General features: G+C 45.1%; 1 protein-coding gene across 1 annotated transcript; it reads left to right on the top strand.

Annotated features, from left to right (window-relative positions):
• The first annotated feature begins 2,945 nt into the window (after positions 1–2,945).
• Positions 2,946–16,400, top strand: TPRN (taperin). The gene is made up of 4 exons (XM_048512099.1): positions 2,946–4,960; positions 12,450–12,627; positions 14,183–14,310; positions 14,686–16,400. Exons 1-4 carry the CDS (start codon positions 3,050–3,052, stop codon positions 14,746–14,748), a joined length of 2,280 nt encoding a protein of 759 aa, XP_048368056.1. The 5' UTR covers positions 2,946–3,049; the 3' UTR covers positions 14,749–16,400.
• Positions 16,401–17,805: the final 1,405 nt, after the last annotated feature.

Here is a 17,805-nt window from a genome sequence, read left to right as displayed (position 1 = left end):
TTTTGTCAACAAGACCAGGATCTGCCCCAGTGTTCAGTGAACTAGAACACGCAAAATAGAATATAGTGTTTTTGAGTAGGTGCAGAGTGACTTTCTCTGACTACTTGAACTTTCTTCATTCAATTAGAGAAAATGTTGGCTTTCTCCAAGTAAAGTAGCAAGCAAGCAAAAAGTTTTCTTGTATTGGTCATAGGCCTTCACAATCTTCCCATATAGAGAACAATCTTACATATGGCATAACAGGAAATAATAACATCAAATGTACCTTAATAGCTAAAATCCTGTACAAATGTTAATCACTAAGTGGTCTAAATGTACTTAAGGTAAATTTTAAGCAATGATAAAATAGATATCGATAACAGTAAAATGATATAACATACAGGTCACCACACTATTTAATCTAATTTTCCTTGCAGCATATGCGAATAGCGCGACATGGTTAGATACATATGGATCAATGTCTGACGACATAATAAATCAAATTTTTAACATTCACAGGACCTGCATCAATTGGCAAGAGTTTCTTAATTTAATTCTTAATTCTTCGTAAAGAGGGTGCTCCAAGGAATAGTGTAAAATGTCCTCACTTCCCTTATGACCACACATACACTTCTCCAGGTAAAGTGTTTTAAGAATTAAGGACGGGTGCACTGTTGTAAAAAAAATTACAGTAAATATTTTCCTTGGGAAAAACCTGGTTGCTGAGGCTCTTCTGCCTAATCTCTCCCTGCCGCATCTCCAACAGTAGATCTCACGGTATCCAGTTAAAATGATCAACAGTAAATTTAATGTGGACAAAAGGAAATAATCCTTTATACAATTAAATAATGGAATTTACTGGTACAACTTGTAGCAATGACAACTTGTAGCAATGGCTTTAAAAGGGAACGAGATACATTCATTGAGAAGGATAGGTTTAATAATTAATTTTAACTATGACAGCTGTTTGGAGTCTATATATTCAGAGACAGCAGACCTTTGAATTCCCAGTGCTGAAAGCTGTTGCCTACATGCCCTGCTTGTGGGCTACCCAGCTGCAAATGACCGGGTACTCTTGGAAATAGTTTTGTCGGACTAAATGAACCTTTGCTCTGATCCTGCAGACTCTTACATTGGAGAGATGGCTATTAGCCAGATCTGCTAAATGAAATCTTCCGAAGACAGAGACATTATATCTCTGCATACTATAGATACTGAGTCAGGATGGCAATCACATTCAGACTTTGCTTGATGATGCCCAGAGGCAATTTGGCTGGCTAGTATGGGGAGCACTATGATGGACTAGATCAGTGATACTAAGTTGCTCAGGAGCGACCTGTGGTTTTTTGGGAATTGTTACTCAATATGGTTCCCACCCCATGTTCCATGAAAGTGGGCACTGGGCAAAGACATTGTCTAGTAGGTCTTGTGGTGGGCAAGGTGGTTTATACCTTGAAACAGCTGGTGGTGGAGGGACTGAGGATGGTAAACTGTGAGTCTCCTTCAGCAGCAGACCTCTGGGTTCAGAAATTCCTGGAGATTTGGGGGTTAGAGCCTGGAGAGAGTGAAATTTGCCGAGTGGATGGACTTCAGTGGGTCATAATGCCAACAGTTGACCTTTCAAAGCTGCCATTTCTTCTGTAGCCTGAAAATGAGTTGTGATTCTGAGAAATCTCTAGGCAGGTCCGCCTACCTCATCCCAGCGATGGAAGTAAAGGGTTCTTCTTGCTACCTGCTACCCTTTTCTGAAGCCCCTGCACTTTCATCCTAACCCCCAGGCAGCTGCTCAGAGGCTAGCAAGCTGGCCAGAACTAGAGTAAAACCACCAAAATCACCACCACAGCAGCCACTCAGAAAAATAGCAAGCTGGCCACAATTGGGGTGTGATGTTTTTAATTCAATTTCTTCAGGGACAGCTTGCTCTCCCCTGGGGTGCCTTGGCAATTTCATTCGTTATCATTCTATATCTGATATTAATATCCACATATTTTTGAATGGGTGTGTTTGGAGTGGCGGCACACAGGACATACAATAGTCGGGTGTCTTTTTTAGTTAATGGTAACTGTGAATGTGGCTCTCTGCAAGCAGCAGAGTGAGCGCTACTGGCCTAGATGGACCTTTAGTCTGATCCAACATGGCTGCTTTCATGCTTTTTGTGTTCACCGGTTACTAGCCACGATTGCCAAATGGAATAAGCCCTTCATGTATGGAGAGAATATACTTTGGAGTACCAGCTACTGAGCACAAAAAAAAACTGGACGGCCTTTCCTTTGGAATTCCGAGAGGCATTTAGAAACAGCAGATATTTCTAGTTTGAGACGGTGGGGTTCTATTTATATAATGTTCATATAGAGCCAATGCTCTTGTAATTTTCTATAATGAGACCTGCAGGACACCAAGTTTTCCTAGAATTGTTCTTGTCTTTCCCTCGCCCTGGGTTAGTTTTCCCCGATGCACCGAGTTAAGCAGTTACTTCGAGGAAAAGGACAGGAAAGGCTTTTCAATAGAGAACAAAGATAGAAATAATCTAAATAAGTACCCGTCTTTAACTCTCTATACAGGCTACAGGCACCAGCCACTACCTGGATCTTTTATCTCCACTTCTGCCGTACTCTTATCTGATTGAAATACGAGGAAGGCAATGGGGAAGGGGAGGATCAGTTCCTTGACCAATCCGTTTTGCCGCCTACCTCCGTTTTACAAAGCTGAACGTCTTGCCCAATAGGCCAGTTTCGAACCTCATCCTTGTCCAATAAGAAGGCACGAAGACGAGGACTTGTTCTCATACCCAATAAACTGCGCCGGACACTTTTGTCCAATAGGCATCTTCTAAGACCCCTCCGTGACCAATAGCGATCGCCCTCGCCAGAAACTTTCGCCCTGTAAAATACGAGCCAATCAGCGACGCCGCCACCCGAGCCTATTTCTTCGTCTCTCGCCCAATCACCGTCGTCTGCCCTCTGGGCGGCACCGCCGCTGCTGCCGGTGCCTGAAGTCGAGAGGAGCGGCGGGTCAGAGCGGCGGCGCGGCACCGAGCAAGCGGGTGTCTGAGGGGGCTTTTGCCGTCACCATGACGAGCCCTCCGGCCTGTGGAGCGGCCGCGCCGGGACTGCCGGCATGGAAGCGGGCGCTGCTGGAGCGGAAGCGGGCCAAGCTGGCCGCCGGTGTGGAATTCCACCGGGGCTTGGAGGCGGACGCGAAGCCGCCGTCGGAGGCAGGGAAGGAGGGCGAGGCGGCGAAGGAGCGGTTCGTGGTGGCCGAAAGCCTGGGCCCTCTGAGGGAGAACCCGTTCATTCGGCTGGAGGGCGAGCAGCGGCGACGGCGGCGCAGGCGGTTCCTGCCGTCTCCTCCTCGGCCCACCTCATCTTCTTCCTCCCCGGCGGCCGCCTCCGACCCTCCGGCCTTGGCGCAACTGCTGGAGCTGTACAGTTCCGTCCCGGGCATCCGCACCATCCGGGCTGACAACATCCTCATCATCGAATCCCGGGAGGCGGAATCGGCCACGGCGGCTCCGGGACCGACCCAGAAATCAGGAGACGGCCTCGACTGCCCGAAACTGGGGCGACCCACTTCCTCCTCCTCCGCTGCCGCCCCCCCGCCGCCCCCGAGCTCCCCCTGCAGCAAAGATCCCTTCCGGGACCTGCTGTCACGTGCCGGGGCTGCTGTCACCGAGATTCGAGCTGCTGAAGTGGTCATCTATGAGTCTGAGTCATCGTCGCCGGCTTCCTCGTCCCGTGCCGGCAGTGGCGGTCCCGAGCCTGAAGCCGGCAGGGTCAGTCGGCTGCTGCAGAAATTTGACCGGCGGCCCCGGGGCAGCGTGGGGCGAGGGCGGTGGAGGGCTGGCGAGGTCGCTCGGCTGCAGCCGGTGGTGCCAAACCCTCCTCAGGAAGGCACGCCTGCGCTGCTGGCTCTCACGGCCCGTCCTTGTTTTCCACGCGGCCACCCGACCGGAGGCTTTGTGCAGAAGACTGGCTCCAATTCCTTCGTGGTGAACCCCCGTGCATGCTGCCCTGTGTCAGAAAATCCCACCCCTGCACTTAGTAACGGGCCTGTGGAGCCTGGGGTGGCTGCTACGCCCATGCCATCTGAGGGCGGAAACCGACAGGTGGGAGCTGCACCCAAGCCAGTGCCATCGCCAAGCTCCGTTGCTGCCTTGCCGAATCGAGCCAACTCGTGGAAGCCAAAGCTTGAGGGGGCTACTGAGACCCCGCAGCTCCCCGCCCAGCAGTCTAGTGCCAGTTTGGATAGCAGTGCCACGGCCAACTCAGCCCGGCCCCCAGCGCTCCTTTGCTCTAACGGCTCCTTCGAGATCCGCCCGGCCCCCAGGCCAGACCTGGCTGCCATCCCTGCTCATGATCTCCAAGCGCAGGCCTTGGCCAGCCTGCGCCTTAACTCTCGAAACTCCTTTCTTTTTGTGCCCCACCATAAAGGGGAAGCCTCCAGACCATTGGAACCTACTGAAGTCCCCCCAAGTTTGCCAGGAGGGGTACTGCCAGCTACCCCAGAGAAGCAGGCAGAGACTTTGGTGCCTGTGACTTACATCGATGACGACCTGGTTGAACTGGATTTTGGAGATTTGGCCCCCTTGAAAGTCCTGAGTCCAAGGCTTGAGGGCTTTGATGTGCTCCAAGAAGGTGATTCCTCCATTGGAGTGGAGGACCTGGCCGTGCCCGTGTACAGGCCCCACCCTGCTGATTATGCCACCTGTTCTGAGAAAAGTAGTAACACCTTTACCATTGTGCCCAAAAGGAAGCCCCCTAATGCTGCACTGGAGACCTTCAGCAGAGCTCAGCTGCCAGAGGAGGAGGAGGAGGAAGAGGAAGAAGAAAGCCGAGTGAAAGCTAGGAGTGATGTGGCCCACCAAAATTTGGGCCAGCTTCTCAAAAAGCGCTACCCCACTGTGAATGAGATTGAGGTGATAGGGGGCTACCTCTCTTTGGATAGGTCCTGCATGATCAAATCAGGTTCTCGACGAAAAAAGGTAACTGGCTTGAATGTTTCTCAACAACGGTGACAACTGTGTTTCTGATAATTATTAATTTCTTTTCCCTGGAATTCAGTTAATTCTCCCCTGTCGAGCACAATAATTACCGTTGCTTAGAGCTCTTACACATTTCATGTTCTTATGGATTAGGCTGTACACAAGTAATCACTGAGCTCTGTTTACTAATTTAGATCTGTTTTGTAACTTCTTGGTATGAACGTACTAATGTGAAGTTAAATGTTAGCTGATGGGTATGATGTGTTCTTGAAAGTGCTCTGGTGAGACTGCATAGAACAAAGAAGATCAGTGTGTTCCAACTCTTGCAATCAATTTGAGCAGTCTTCCCTCCAGCCTGTGCTAGTCCCCATGAGTTCACGCTGCTAACAGAAACTGATGAAGGTGTATGTGAAAGTTTTCTCCATCAAGCAGGAGAATGCCTTGAAGAAAGCGTCCCAGGTCCCTTTTAACACTTTCGGTTCTGTGCTGTAGTATTTCCCTTGTGATCTTTGACTTTCTAGATGTTGGGTCCAATACCAGGTCCCAGATTCTATCATTGTATCGTCTCCTGTTAAAAGGCCAGTGATGTTGGAAATGCTCTTCTGTCTGAGACCCCCGAAGAATACTCAAAGCTTAGCTCTGTGGTCCAGAAGTCTGTGTATAAAGTTTAGGGTGAGGTCTTGACATGAAAGAGCTGTTTTGCCCTAACCAATAATCTCCCAAGAGCTGTTTTGCCCTAACCAATAATCTCCCACAAACTGCAGGAGAAGTACATTTGCTGCTTGGAGCCTGATATGAATATATGAAGCTTTCACACTGAGTCAGATTAGAGATCCTTTTAGTTCAGGCAGCTGATCTTGGGGAGATAGCTTTTCGTGTCCTGCTGCTTTTCGTGTCCTGCTGCCTTGATGCCCCCCCACCCCAATGACTTTGAGCATACAGTTGTATAGTGTTGCTGTTTGGTATTCACTGAGCTGCTAGAAACCTCACCATTTGAGCATGCTGTAATGGTCCATATGGGATTACACGCTCAAACTAGGGCATATGCTGATGATGAGATTGCAGAGGTTTAGTGGAGACTCTGTTTCCTGGGGCACTTGGAATCTTTCTTTAAGGCAGCAAATTGTTCATAGGTCTGGAACTGTTCAAACTCTCCTGCCTAAAGAACATTTATCATCCTAGGTCTGCTGTTGAGAGTGGCTCTAGCGACACCTGTTTAAACTACCAACAGGCTGCTACCAGGAGCACTAAAGAACTATTTTACATTCACTATGGCCTCTTGTAGCCAGGAGTTTATGCAGTCCAGTCAGTGTGCCAAAATGGGGAGAGATCTGACAAAGGGCCACTGTCATTTTAATATAAAGAGCTATTGCTGAGGTGGGCGGGTCTTGGGTGCGTTGGTGCAGAATGTTACTAGACTACATCATTACAGTTGTGAGTTGTGCCAGCTGAATTTCACCATGCAAGTCACTATTGACTCTGCCTAAGCAGAGAAGAAAGAGCAAGAGATGTCAAATATTTGGTAATATTGGAGCCTTGTAAAACATGAAAAATATGAATTTTGCTTCCAATCTAAACATTATTGCTTTAACAATGTAAAATACCGGTACGTCAATTACAGCTTAGAATAAGGATTTGTACAGATTGGCCTATTTAAGAAATTTTGAAGTATAAACATCATGGTTGTCAACAAAAGTTCATCAGATGAAGGCTAATGGCAAATCGCACACAAAAATGGCCCTGTATAATCATATTGTGAAGGTCAATGCATCTTCTAGTGCAGTGATGGAGAACCTTTTCGAGACAGAGTGCCCAAATTGCAACCCAAAACCCACTTATTTATTGCAAAGTGCCAACACGGCAATTTAACCTGCATACTGAGGTTTTCATTTAGAAAAAACTGTTGGCTCCAAGGCCTGCGTTACTCAGGAGTAAGCTTGGTGGTAGTCGATGGCTTTGCTTTGAAGCAACCGTGCAACTCTTCCAACAGGTGAATCACGACCCTAGGAGGGTTTACTCAAAAGCAAGCCCCATTGCCAGCAACTGAACTTACTCCCAGGTAAAGGATCATGCTTTAGTTTAACTGCGCGTAACAGGGTTGCCTACACTACTTCCCCAAAACTAGGTCTTAGGTTTAATGCTAATAATCGAGCCCAGCAGCCCAGGCCAGCCTAGATGTGTGGGGGGGCACTCTGTTTGCACGTGCACACAGAGAGGGCTCTGAGTGCCACCTCTGGCACCCATGCAATATGTTCGCCATCACTGTTCTAGTGGCAGAAATACATCCTGGATTTACATGTCAAATATGTCTACAGCATACATGGAAATCATAATGTAATATTTGTAGATTGCCTTTAAAACATTTCAGCAGTTTTGCTGTACTCCCCCCAATTTCCAGTCTTTTATTTGGAAAGTTGAAATGTGGTGGGGGTGGGGGAGGAAATGCTTTTCAAAAAAAAAAGCCATTTTCTTTGAACTTCATAGCTGTAGAAAAGACTTGATCCCGTCTATTGAGCTAGATGAGTCAGTGCTGAAGGTCCCTTTACTTTGGTATTTGATTCAGAACCTCAGACTTCTGTCTTAATTGGCTCTTGAATGAAATAATGGAAAACTGTTCCATATGTAGCAGAACAAAAATGGATGCTTCCTTTTGCTCTGTGGTCCCTGGAAAAAGTAAGTTCAAAGGAAAAGAACAAAAGTTTTCAGGGTTTTAATTGTTAGAATGGGCTCCAAGCTCATCATCAGTGGCTCTATTGTGAAACATTAATCTACACAACATACAAACATGTTCAAATATATGTGACATTGGTGGAAAGAAGAGGTCTCGAGGTTACTGTGTTGTCCATTTATGTATCCCTTAGGCTGAATATTCTATACTCTAGAACTGAATCCATGGTTGCAGATTCCCAGGGACTTGGGGTGATGGGAGAAAATGTACGTTTCTACATCTAACGTTTGGTTTTCAGATTGAGTCTGAAGAGCTACTAGTGAATTTGGATTGTCTTCATAAAGTTTCACACCCAGTGCCAGCAAGAAAGCAACACTAAAGTCTTCATGGCTGATTGCACAGGGCAAAAACGTCAGACTTTGTCTTTGTTCACCTTGCCTAGCACTCCACGATTACAACTGTTTAGATGATGACCCAGTGTGATCTTGTGGCATTATCGTTCAACTAGCCAGGTGTCCAGTGCCAAGCAGCAGTTGTGCATTGCTGTAATGGTACAGTGTGTTTACTTTTGTCACCCATTCATGTTCTTCCTGGCAAAGGATTGGCAATCTCATCTTCCAAATTTATATTGCCTCCCTCCCAGTACTCTGATTTGTTAGGCCCTTACAGAATGAGTGTGGGTTGCTGTATCTGATTGCAGTGCCATTTGGTAAAACTGAAGGTTAAGGATGTTGAGTGGCAGAAGATTAAATGATGTGTCATCGTAGTTGAAATGAGAATAGGAACTTTTTGTGCATACATGTTACTGGTAGGCAGAGTTCTGTATCTAGCATTTGATCGCAGTCTTATAACTTGTTGCTGAGATGACAAGAACCATTTTTGTTCTTATTTTTCCAGTGTAAATGTCTTGAAAACTGGTCTTCTGGCCATAAGGTGTGTGCAGGATGCCTCCCCTCCCTGCTTTGTGACCTTGCTACTGTTGAAAGGTTTCCCCTCTTCCCTTGGCTGAAGTTCTATTTATAGCTTGTGCTGTGACAAGGAGGAAAACCTGTGACTGTGCAGCTATTGTGGTGTTACGTTCAGGTGGCACCAAGACTGTTGGTTCTTGGCTGTTGGCCTAAGAGGGCAGACGTTTAAGGACAAAGACAAAGCAAAAAGTTCACTTGCCAGACTCCAGCTTTCTCCTACTAAGAGCTGTATTTGTCCTGCTCTGCCCTTGAGCTCATCTTGTTGTAGATTCTAAAATAAAGGATTACTTCAGTTATAATAAAAGTGTGGTCCTGCTGGATGTTTACTGTAAATGTTTCCAATCTTCTCTTAGGCACTGGCTGTTGGCAGAATGAGCATTTCTAGAGAAATACAGGTCTCCTCTATGGAGGACTAGCTTGCGAAAAGTTCAGAATGGCTCAAGGAGGTTTGATAGGAGTTAGGTTTCAGTGGAGGCAGAAAGTTCTGTTCTCTCCAAGAAGCAGATAGTATGGCTTACATTTTTAAAATAGCTTTAATCGTGCTACTGTCATACATAGGTTTGAGTGACCCTTTTCCCTTTTTCAAATAATCAGCTTTTCTGATAGAAAATGCATTCAATCACAATACAGGTTATGGTGTATAAATGAAAAGCAATATCCAGATGCAAATAACACTTTTTAAAAACTAGACGCAGTGCTCATGTAAACTGAGATGGCAGCGTAGTTTATAAATGGCATGTACTGGGTTCTGCTTGACACACTTCTGATCGTCTGTGAGAAGTTTTTATTTTTAAGTGTAACGCATGGAGTGCCCACCACCACACTGAGCAGATGTTATAAAGAGCTTCCTTTTCATTCAGGCAGTCAGTCAGGGGCAGGATCCAGACTCCTCTGTCTGCACGTCTCTTCCAAGGAACTTGAAACTCACCCATGTCTTGTAAGTGGCATGTGGTATTTTGAGCCCTGTGTATTGCTCCGGCTGCCATGCGTCTTGGCATATTGATTACAGAGAGCTGGTCACTTTGTGGGCTGTCTCTCCTGTAAGGGGAGATTCTTGGCATATCGCTATAAGACATCAGAGCATGGAATAATGCTAGAGGGTACTCTCCCCTCCGGCAAAAAAAGCTCTATGGGGCTCACCCCCAGAGTCAGGACACTGGCAGGGAGAAACATGGGAGATGCACTTAAAACTTGGCCTTCAACGGATGCTGTGCTTTTGTACCTTACATTTAATATGTTCATCTAGTCAGCATTGTCTGAAGTGGAGTTTAATTGAAAGAGAACCTGTACTTCCAGGTTGTGCAGCATATATAAACGTGCCTAAGTTGTGCATTCATGGTGCAAAATTGAGATGGCTGTGGAAGGATTAGCTGCCACCCCTTTTTATTATTAGCTAAAGTTTTGCATTGCATTTTCCATGTGCTTGCAGTATAGACAAGACTTGTTAATGTGTTTGATTTTGCTGGCAATAAAGCTATGCCTGCATGTAAGCCATTCTCATTAAGATCCCCCGGGGCACTGTGAACACCAAGGAAGACAAGGGCAGGATGATTACCTGGGCTTCAAATGTCAGAGGCCATCTGTTGTACTTTTTATTGTACTTTTTATTAATGCACAGACATGCTGCTTGGCTTGTCTGGTCATTTCCCGGATAGTCACGAGCAGAGCAACGGGCTAAATTAAAAACTAAGCAGAAATCAATGCGGGCCTTGAGAATGGAATTTCAGTCAACCACTCCAGCTGTACTTCCTGGTACGGTTGAATGACTCTATTGAGGAAGAAAGTCTAGTGGCTGAGTCCACCTCTGTAAATATGTTTGCAGTTTAAGCAACTCTGTGCCTGTTAAATAGCTATGTGGAACTAGAATGACTTGTAAGAAGGGAGGCTAGTGTTGATGAAATCGTTAATGAAATGAGAGTTATGGGAAAGCACAATGGAGAATGAGGTCATAGATGGCACTGAAAGGTCCAAATGTCAGAAACCAAGTCCAGAGCCGAAGGTTCACTAACATAAACCTATTTGGATTTAATGGGAATTGTAGGGAAGAGGGGACTGGAATCAGTCATGATGCAAAAGATGAATGTATCACTGCAGCAACAGTAACCTTTGGGGTTCATTCTTACTTGATTGTCATGTGGCCCAGACCCTAGAACAGATAAGACCATAGCTACACAAATAACCAGAGTTTACAGCTTATCACAGTTGTGGCGAACCTATGGCACAGGTGCCAGAGGTGGCACTCAGAGCCCTCTCTGTGGGCACGCGCAAACAGAGTCCCCACGCACACATCTCGGCTGGCCTGGGCTCGATTATTAGCATTAAACTTAAGACATAGTTTTGGGGAAGCAGTGTAGGTAACCCTGTTAAGCGCTGTTAAATCCCACTGATTTTCATTGGAAGAACTAAAGCATGATCCTTTACCTGGGAGTAAGCTCAGTTGCTGGCAATGGGGCTTGCTTCTGAGTAAACCCTCCTAGGGTTGTGATTCACCCGTTGGAAGAGTTGCACAGTTGCTTCAAAGCAAAGCCACCAACTACCACCAAGCTTACTCCTGAGTAACGCAGGCCTTGGAGCCAACCGTTTTTTCTAAACTAAAACCTCAGTATTCAGGTTAAATTGTCGTGTGGGCACTTTGCAATAAATAAGTGGGTTTTGGGTTGCAATTTGGGCACTTGGTCTCAAAAAGGTTCACCATCACTGGCTTATCACCTCTAGGGGATTGGCCAGGGAATGAAGAGAACTGGGCTGAAACAGAAGCAGTTCTGCCCTAACAGGATTGTATACTGCCGAAAGATTTAAATCTAAACAAGTATGAGAATTGGACTGTTAACCTAATGGGTGCTGAACTTGGTGGTGCTTGATATGGAGAAGTTTGCATTTTCTAAAAAGAAGACTAATACTGGGTATGAGGGCAATCTGGCTGTAACATCTATCACCCCATGAATCACCGGGGTGGGGGGGATTGGATTGATTTGGCTGTCTAGGTGAGTGTCCCCTACCTCTGTCAGTATTTTATGCGTGTCCCCGAAGCTGCATGCTCAGTGGAAGAGGACAACCATCCCAGATAGGAGTGTACCTTTCAAGGGTAAAGGATATATGACTGATAGTGAAAGCTTGTCTCTTCCCTTTTCCAAGCATTCCTTGGTCTTCTTCTGCTTAGTAGTTTTTGGGTTGGAACCAGTGTGATGTCCTGAATGAAGCATAAAGTTTGGTGGTAGTATATGTGAAAGAAAGGCAAAGGTAGGAGGAGCCTGCATTGTGCCATAAATTGATAGAGGCAGAAATGAGCTGGGATGGGAAGCAATCTGATTTCTGTGACTTAATAGGAGTACTTGCACAAGTATGTTTTTAAAGTTCTTTTTCCAGCATAGGGATTTACTGTTGAAGGAGATTGAAAGACCCTCTTAGAGTAAGCGTCTGTGACCTAAAACGCTCCTACTTTTCTGACCTGCATTTGTAGCACAAACTCTAGAAATGAACCGTTATCAGCTGTGATGGCCCACACCAACAAAGGTTAGTCTAGATTATCTGGGACAACGCTGTAACATGAATTTACCATCCATGTATAATGTATAATGCACTGTTAGAGGAATTCTTGGTGTTTGTTTCTTATCCTTAAAGTTTTTCAGAAGAGCTATATGACCCTTTTTGTGCTAGTATTTGGTGGCTGGGCTAAGCAGGGACAAGGTGGAACTTTAATGCTGTTTTTTACCTTCACAATTGGATTGTTTTTCTTCAATGTGTACTTTTAAATAATTACCACAGTGACCCTTCAGGTGGAGTAAGCTAGCAACTATCAAACTTCAGGTAGGGTTACAAAGCAGCTTCCCATGTCCCACTTCCTTTCTTCCAGATGAAGATCTCTTTCAATGAAAGCAGCCTTCAAACTATGTTTGAATATCCATCAGAAAGCTCCTTAGTGGAGGCAGAGGAGAATGGTGATGAAGAATATGCAACAGAAGTGGATGAGAAACCTGCCTTGATCATTCCTCGCCCAAACAGTATCCAGAGCTCAAATGCAGTAAACTCAGGTAAACCACGTAGGGCTATGAAGAAGAAGAAAAGTTTGGATTTATATCCTCCCTTTCTCTCCTGTAGGAGACTCAAAGGGGCTTACAATCTCCTTGCCCTTCCCCCCTCACAACAAACACCCTGTGAGGTGGGTGGGGCTGAAAGAGCTCCAAAAAGCTGTGATTAGCCCAAGGTCACCCAGCTGGTGTGCATGGGAGTGCACAGGCTAATCTGAATTCCCCAGATAAACCTCCAAAGCTCAAGCGGCAGAGCAGGGAATCAAGCCCGGTTCCTCCAGATTAGAATGCACCTGCTCTTAACCACTACACCACTGCTGCATCCTTCTCTATGCTGAGAAGGATGGTAATGAGAGGAATTTGGGTATTCCTACCTTGCCCATCATTTTTCTCTTCCACTGTGGCTGAAGCCGCTGGTGAACCTCCACTGATCTTTGGAGAAAAAGGTTATGTTGTCTAACTGTTCATGTTGCAGAGCATGCTTTTATGGCTGTGGTTCAAAGAGCAGTGTCTTTAAATGAGACAGAAAATATACATGTTCTTAAAAGGCTATTTTTTCCTGTTAATCACTCTGTTTTCTGTTGCTCTTTAATAATTCACACAAATTAGTGGAGAGAAGTGAACTTTCCATATTTCTAACATTTGCAAGTGTAGTGTGATAATTGTAAGGTCCTAACTAGCAGTTAGGTAATTCCAAATATAATTAAGACTAAAATACAGTCCTGCAAATCCTCTGTTTTTCTAAAGAGCTGCTGTTTCCTTTACTTGGAGCCATGCATCCATTCAAGGTATTAGTCATGAATAATGTTTGGGTGTAATTTTAAAAGCCTAGGTTCTAAATTGGGGCACTGTTGTCTCTGCACAGTCGCTTAGCAGCCGTTTTCTTGTAAAGGAAGATGAGGTGGAGTAGTTGCAAGCTATGTGATTTCATTAATTAACGTGTTGTTTTGTTCTAGTCTCTGGAGCAAAAATCAGGGATGGATCTGCTTTAAAGCCTTTTTCCTCTCAATCCAGATCCTGAGACTGCTGTGGACGGCACTGCTTTCGCATTGCCTCCAGAGGCCTTCCAAGCGGTGCAGGGAGGCAGCTAAAAGAAAAAAGAGCCGCCTGGAAACCATCCATGGGGCTTAATGGAGTAATGCCTCTAAAAAGGGTGGCATAACTCTGAAGCCCTGGCCACAGTGTTCCCAGCTCTAAAGCCGGGGGGGGGGGGGGGGGGGGGAAGCTGACTAAGGTCAGCTACACCCCTGAGAATGCCCTGCCTTCCCCCCACCCCCCACCAGTGTCCAATTGGATGCTATCATTCCTCTGCAGCTGTGCCCACTTCTGGGTTTTGCTGCCGCAGAGCCGAGGGGTGCCTGGTCGTCAACACTTTTGCCTTCTCCACTGGCACAGGTGCCCCTTGCACAAGGGGGCAAATACATTGGCACAACCCAGTGCCACAACACAGCTCATTCAGCCCCCCCCCCCCCCCCCGGATTGGACTGCTCATGTTTTACTTCTGCTTGTTCATCTAGCTGCTGTTGTTCAGACTCCACTTTGTGTGCTTTTTCTATAGGTTTATCAAGTTATACCCCAAAACACTCAGTTGAATTCAGCAAGTGGCAGGAGCAGCAATATGAGGAGATACCTCCAAGCACAGGGGCCTTTCCACGGGATGCTTCCCTTCCTGGCAACCAAGACATGGTAAGATCTAGGGGGAGCAGTTGTTTGAGTTTCAACTTTTTCTTTTTCTGTTTTGAGCTGAAGGAAGCATAAACGCCTTCATCTTTTAAAATTGTGAAATGATTCCCACACTTACCTCTCCTCTGACTTTTGAAGAGGCCACAAGATAACCTGTTGACTTCAGGTTCAAACTTTGCCAATGTTGGGAGATGCCATGGCATCCTGTAACTTGATATAGAATCACTGGCTGCCAGATTTATTCCCTTTTGGAATAGTTGCATTTCTTTATTGCATTGTGTGGCTCCTTTGCGGTGCTTTTAATGTCATTGTTTCATTTCCTGTATCCATTATCTGGAGGAACAACATTGTGGTATCTTTTTTTGTCTCCTCTCACAGCTCACTCCAGCAGACAAAAGTAGCCTCTCTGACTTTGGTAGTGAACCTGCCCTGTACTTCTAACTGCTAGTCTGACTTGGTGCTGAACAGAGGCCACTCCAAAATTCCTGGTCTCCTTCCCTACAGGTGCCTGCAGACGCACTTAATGGGAGAACAAGGTGGGCATTTATAGCCAAGTTGCTGCCCCTTATTGGGTTCCAAGAAGCCATTTGGGGTGGGGCAGCTCTGTATTTACACTGGATTCTGGTGCACGACTTGTTCTGAGGCAGCCTACTTGTTATACCTGTGGCCTTACCAGTTCCGCTCAAGACCAGTGGCTGAGTAATGGAACGTGAATCACCATTTTTTGGATGGTTCAAGAAGAAATTGAACTGGATTGTGACTGGACTGCTGATTGCTGACATGCTTTTCTTCTTGCTTGGCTGTGCTGTGCACTTTCAGCCAAGCATGTTTGAACTGGCTTGACGGCTTGGGTACTAGATCTATGCAAACAAGGTGTAAATTGATAGATGCCCTCTGGTGGAAAACACCATCTTAGAATTCACCTTAGAATGCTCTGAAAGACTGAAGTTTGAAGATTTTTCTATTGTGCAAATAATGGACACTAACGTTGCCTGGCTGGTTTGGTTAATTAACAAAGAAAAAAACTGTTCTTTAATAGAAAAGTAAACTTGGAAATAGTGTCCAGCATTACAAGGACTGATTGTGGATGTACACCTTTAACAAGGACCAATATCTGAGTGTATGTGAGCATAATTTCAAACAAGCCCCTGGCTATTTCTTATGCTCACTTTGTGCAAACTTTGCAATCATCTGAAACATCCAATTTCTGTCTGAGTGGAGCATTGCCACATGTGCACCTTTCCTCAGGCTGGTTGGAAACTGGATAATAGCTTAACTGAATAACCAGGGCTGGAGGGGAACAGCTGTTCACATAACCTCTGGCTATTAGTGATTAGCCACTTCATGAACACTGTTATCAAACACCACCTTAAGTACATTTTCATTAGTTGCAAAGCAGAATTCTTATCCAGTTCTCCTCTGAGAAGTCCGCAGCTCCTAGATCTCAAGATTTTGTCTCCAGAACAGCTGTTGGGTTAACCCATCTCCATGTTTGCAGGTGGAGAAACCTTATTTCTTTCTTATCCTTCCTGTCAGAAGTTGCAGTAATGACCTTTCATGGCCACACTCTTTAGAAGGAGCTGATGTGGAAGCCTGAAGGTGTGTGCTGTATTTGGATAGCTTTTGCAGTAACTGTTCTACATAGCAATTTACTATGACCAGGTTAAGGAAGTGAGATTAAGTACTGTAAACTTGATAAATGGCATTCTTTAGAAGAATAGAAAATTATCCATACTCCGGTGTGCGTGTAGAAACATGGTTGAAATTAATGTGTGTAAATGGAAATGATAAATCCTTACATCCAGCCCTACTCCAAAGGACCAAGGCTTCTACTCTGAAACTTACTTCTTTTTGTTTAGAATGTCAAATCAGATTGAGCTTATTTACTGTGATGAATTATAAAATGCTCTGTATTTTGCACTTCAGAACAATTCATTGGAGGGATTGGGAATTCTAGATCATGCACTCAGCTGCCCATTGTTGCTGGGTCTGGCTGGAGAGGCCAAACTACTATATTTGTCATTCCCCTTCCCCCAGGAATGGTATCACTTTGTGCTTCCAAAGCTCATTAAACTACACAAGTGATTTCTTCACTCATGCCTGATGGTAATTTTTGTTGATTTAAGTATAATCCGGAATGTCTTCGGACATGTCTGTTTCTATGACTAGAATAAACCTATACAGAATAGCAAAATGAAATTAGAAAGGCTTCTTTGTAAAGCACTTATTTTTCTGGCATTCTTTGAAGCATATTCCCAGCTCTTTTGTTCAGTGCAGGACGCACAAACAGTCCTGACTAAATAATCATGACAGCTGCATTGTGGTGGTGGGGATATTGCTTTGTGGCAACCTATGGCAACAGAATCTGATCTTCATGTCACTTTAATTCAAGCCAGACTTTTATGAGGCCTGAAGTTTTCAACTTTTTCCCCCAAAACATGAGACTTTTACTTGAGCTCTAGTTGCCAGTACTGTGACCAGGGAAAAGTGCTTTCATTTCAATGTGCACAATTGTAACACAAAGAACTACTAGGAAGCAGTAGGATAAAACCAGCTGGGCAGAATGTTTGATCCTACTCCTGCATGACTACCAGTAGTTTAACCAGAGCTACATGGCCTATATGTGCTTCACAAGTATATCTCTGTAAAAAAAGGGAGGGGGGAGGAGACTCAGATTGACACACATTTTCAGAAAACTTGATTGCAGGGACATATGACTTCTACAATCTGGCTCCTGTAGCTTGTAAGATAATTGGATAGTTATACCCGCCATGACATTCAAGTACTATGTATAATGTAGCTACAAGGCTACAACAAAGTAACCTTAATTAAGCAAAGGAGGTCTAATTAGGTGTACTAAAGAGACTCTGTCCTTCCAGCTAATCCATCGAAAAAGGAACTTGGCCTCATTTTATCTTCTAAAAAGGCTATGCCCAGGTTTATCATGGAACCATGTTTTTGAAAGCCATATGGGAATACCACTAAGGAAACCAATGCTGTCTGGAAGATAAAAATTAAAAGAATCACTCTGACCAAGTTATAAATTACACAAAGGTCTTTCACCATCTAGCAGAGCTGGTGTGCCCAATCTTGGAAGCTTAGAGGGATTGGCCATGGTTAGTATCTGGGGATTGGCCATGGTTTGTATTTGAGTGGGAAACCCCCAAAGAAGACCAGGGTTGTTATGCAGAGGCAAGCAATGGCAAACTAGCAAATCATCTTTTGTCTTGAAAACCCCATGGGATTTTCATAAGTCAGCTGCAACTTCATGGCACTTAACACACAGAGAGCAGTTTTTTGTATGCTTAGAATATTCGAAAGTTCAATCTTCCCCTTGCTTTTCCCTCATTTACACAAAAGGAATACAACCTTGACTATAAGATGATCTCCCTAAGAAGTCATGTCCAATAATTAAAACTGTATAACTGTGACTTGTATGTGAATGTAAGACGACTGGTTTTTTTGTATGGCATATCTGGGGAGGGGGGGATACAGACT

Source organism: Sphaerodactylus townsendi, linkage group LG12 (genome assembly GCF_021028975.2).
Source record: "Sphaerodactylus townsendi isolate TG3544 linkage group LG12, MPM_Stown_v2.3, whole genome shotgun sequence".
In the NCBI taxonomy this organism is placed as follows: Eukaryota; Metazoa; Chordata; class Lepidosauria; order Squamata; family Sphaerodactylidae; genus Sphaerodactylus; species Sphaerodactylus townsendi.
This window is presented reverse-complemented; position numbering and strand designations above follow the sequence as displayed.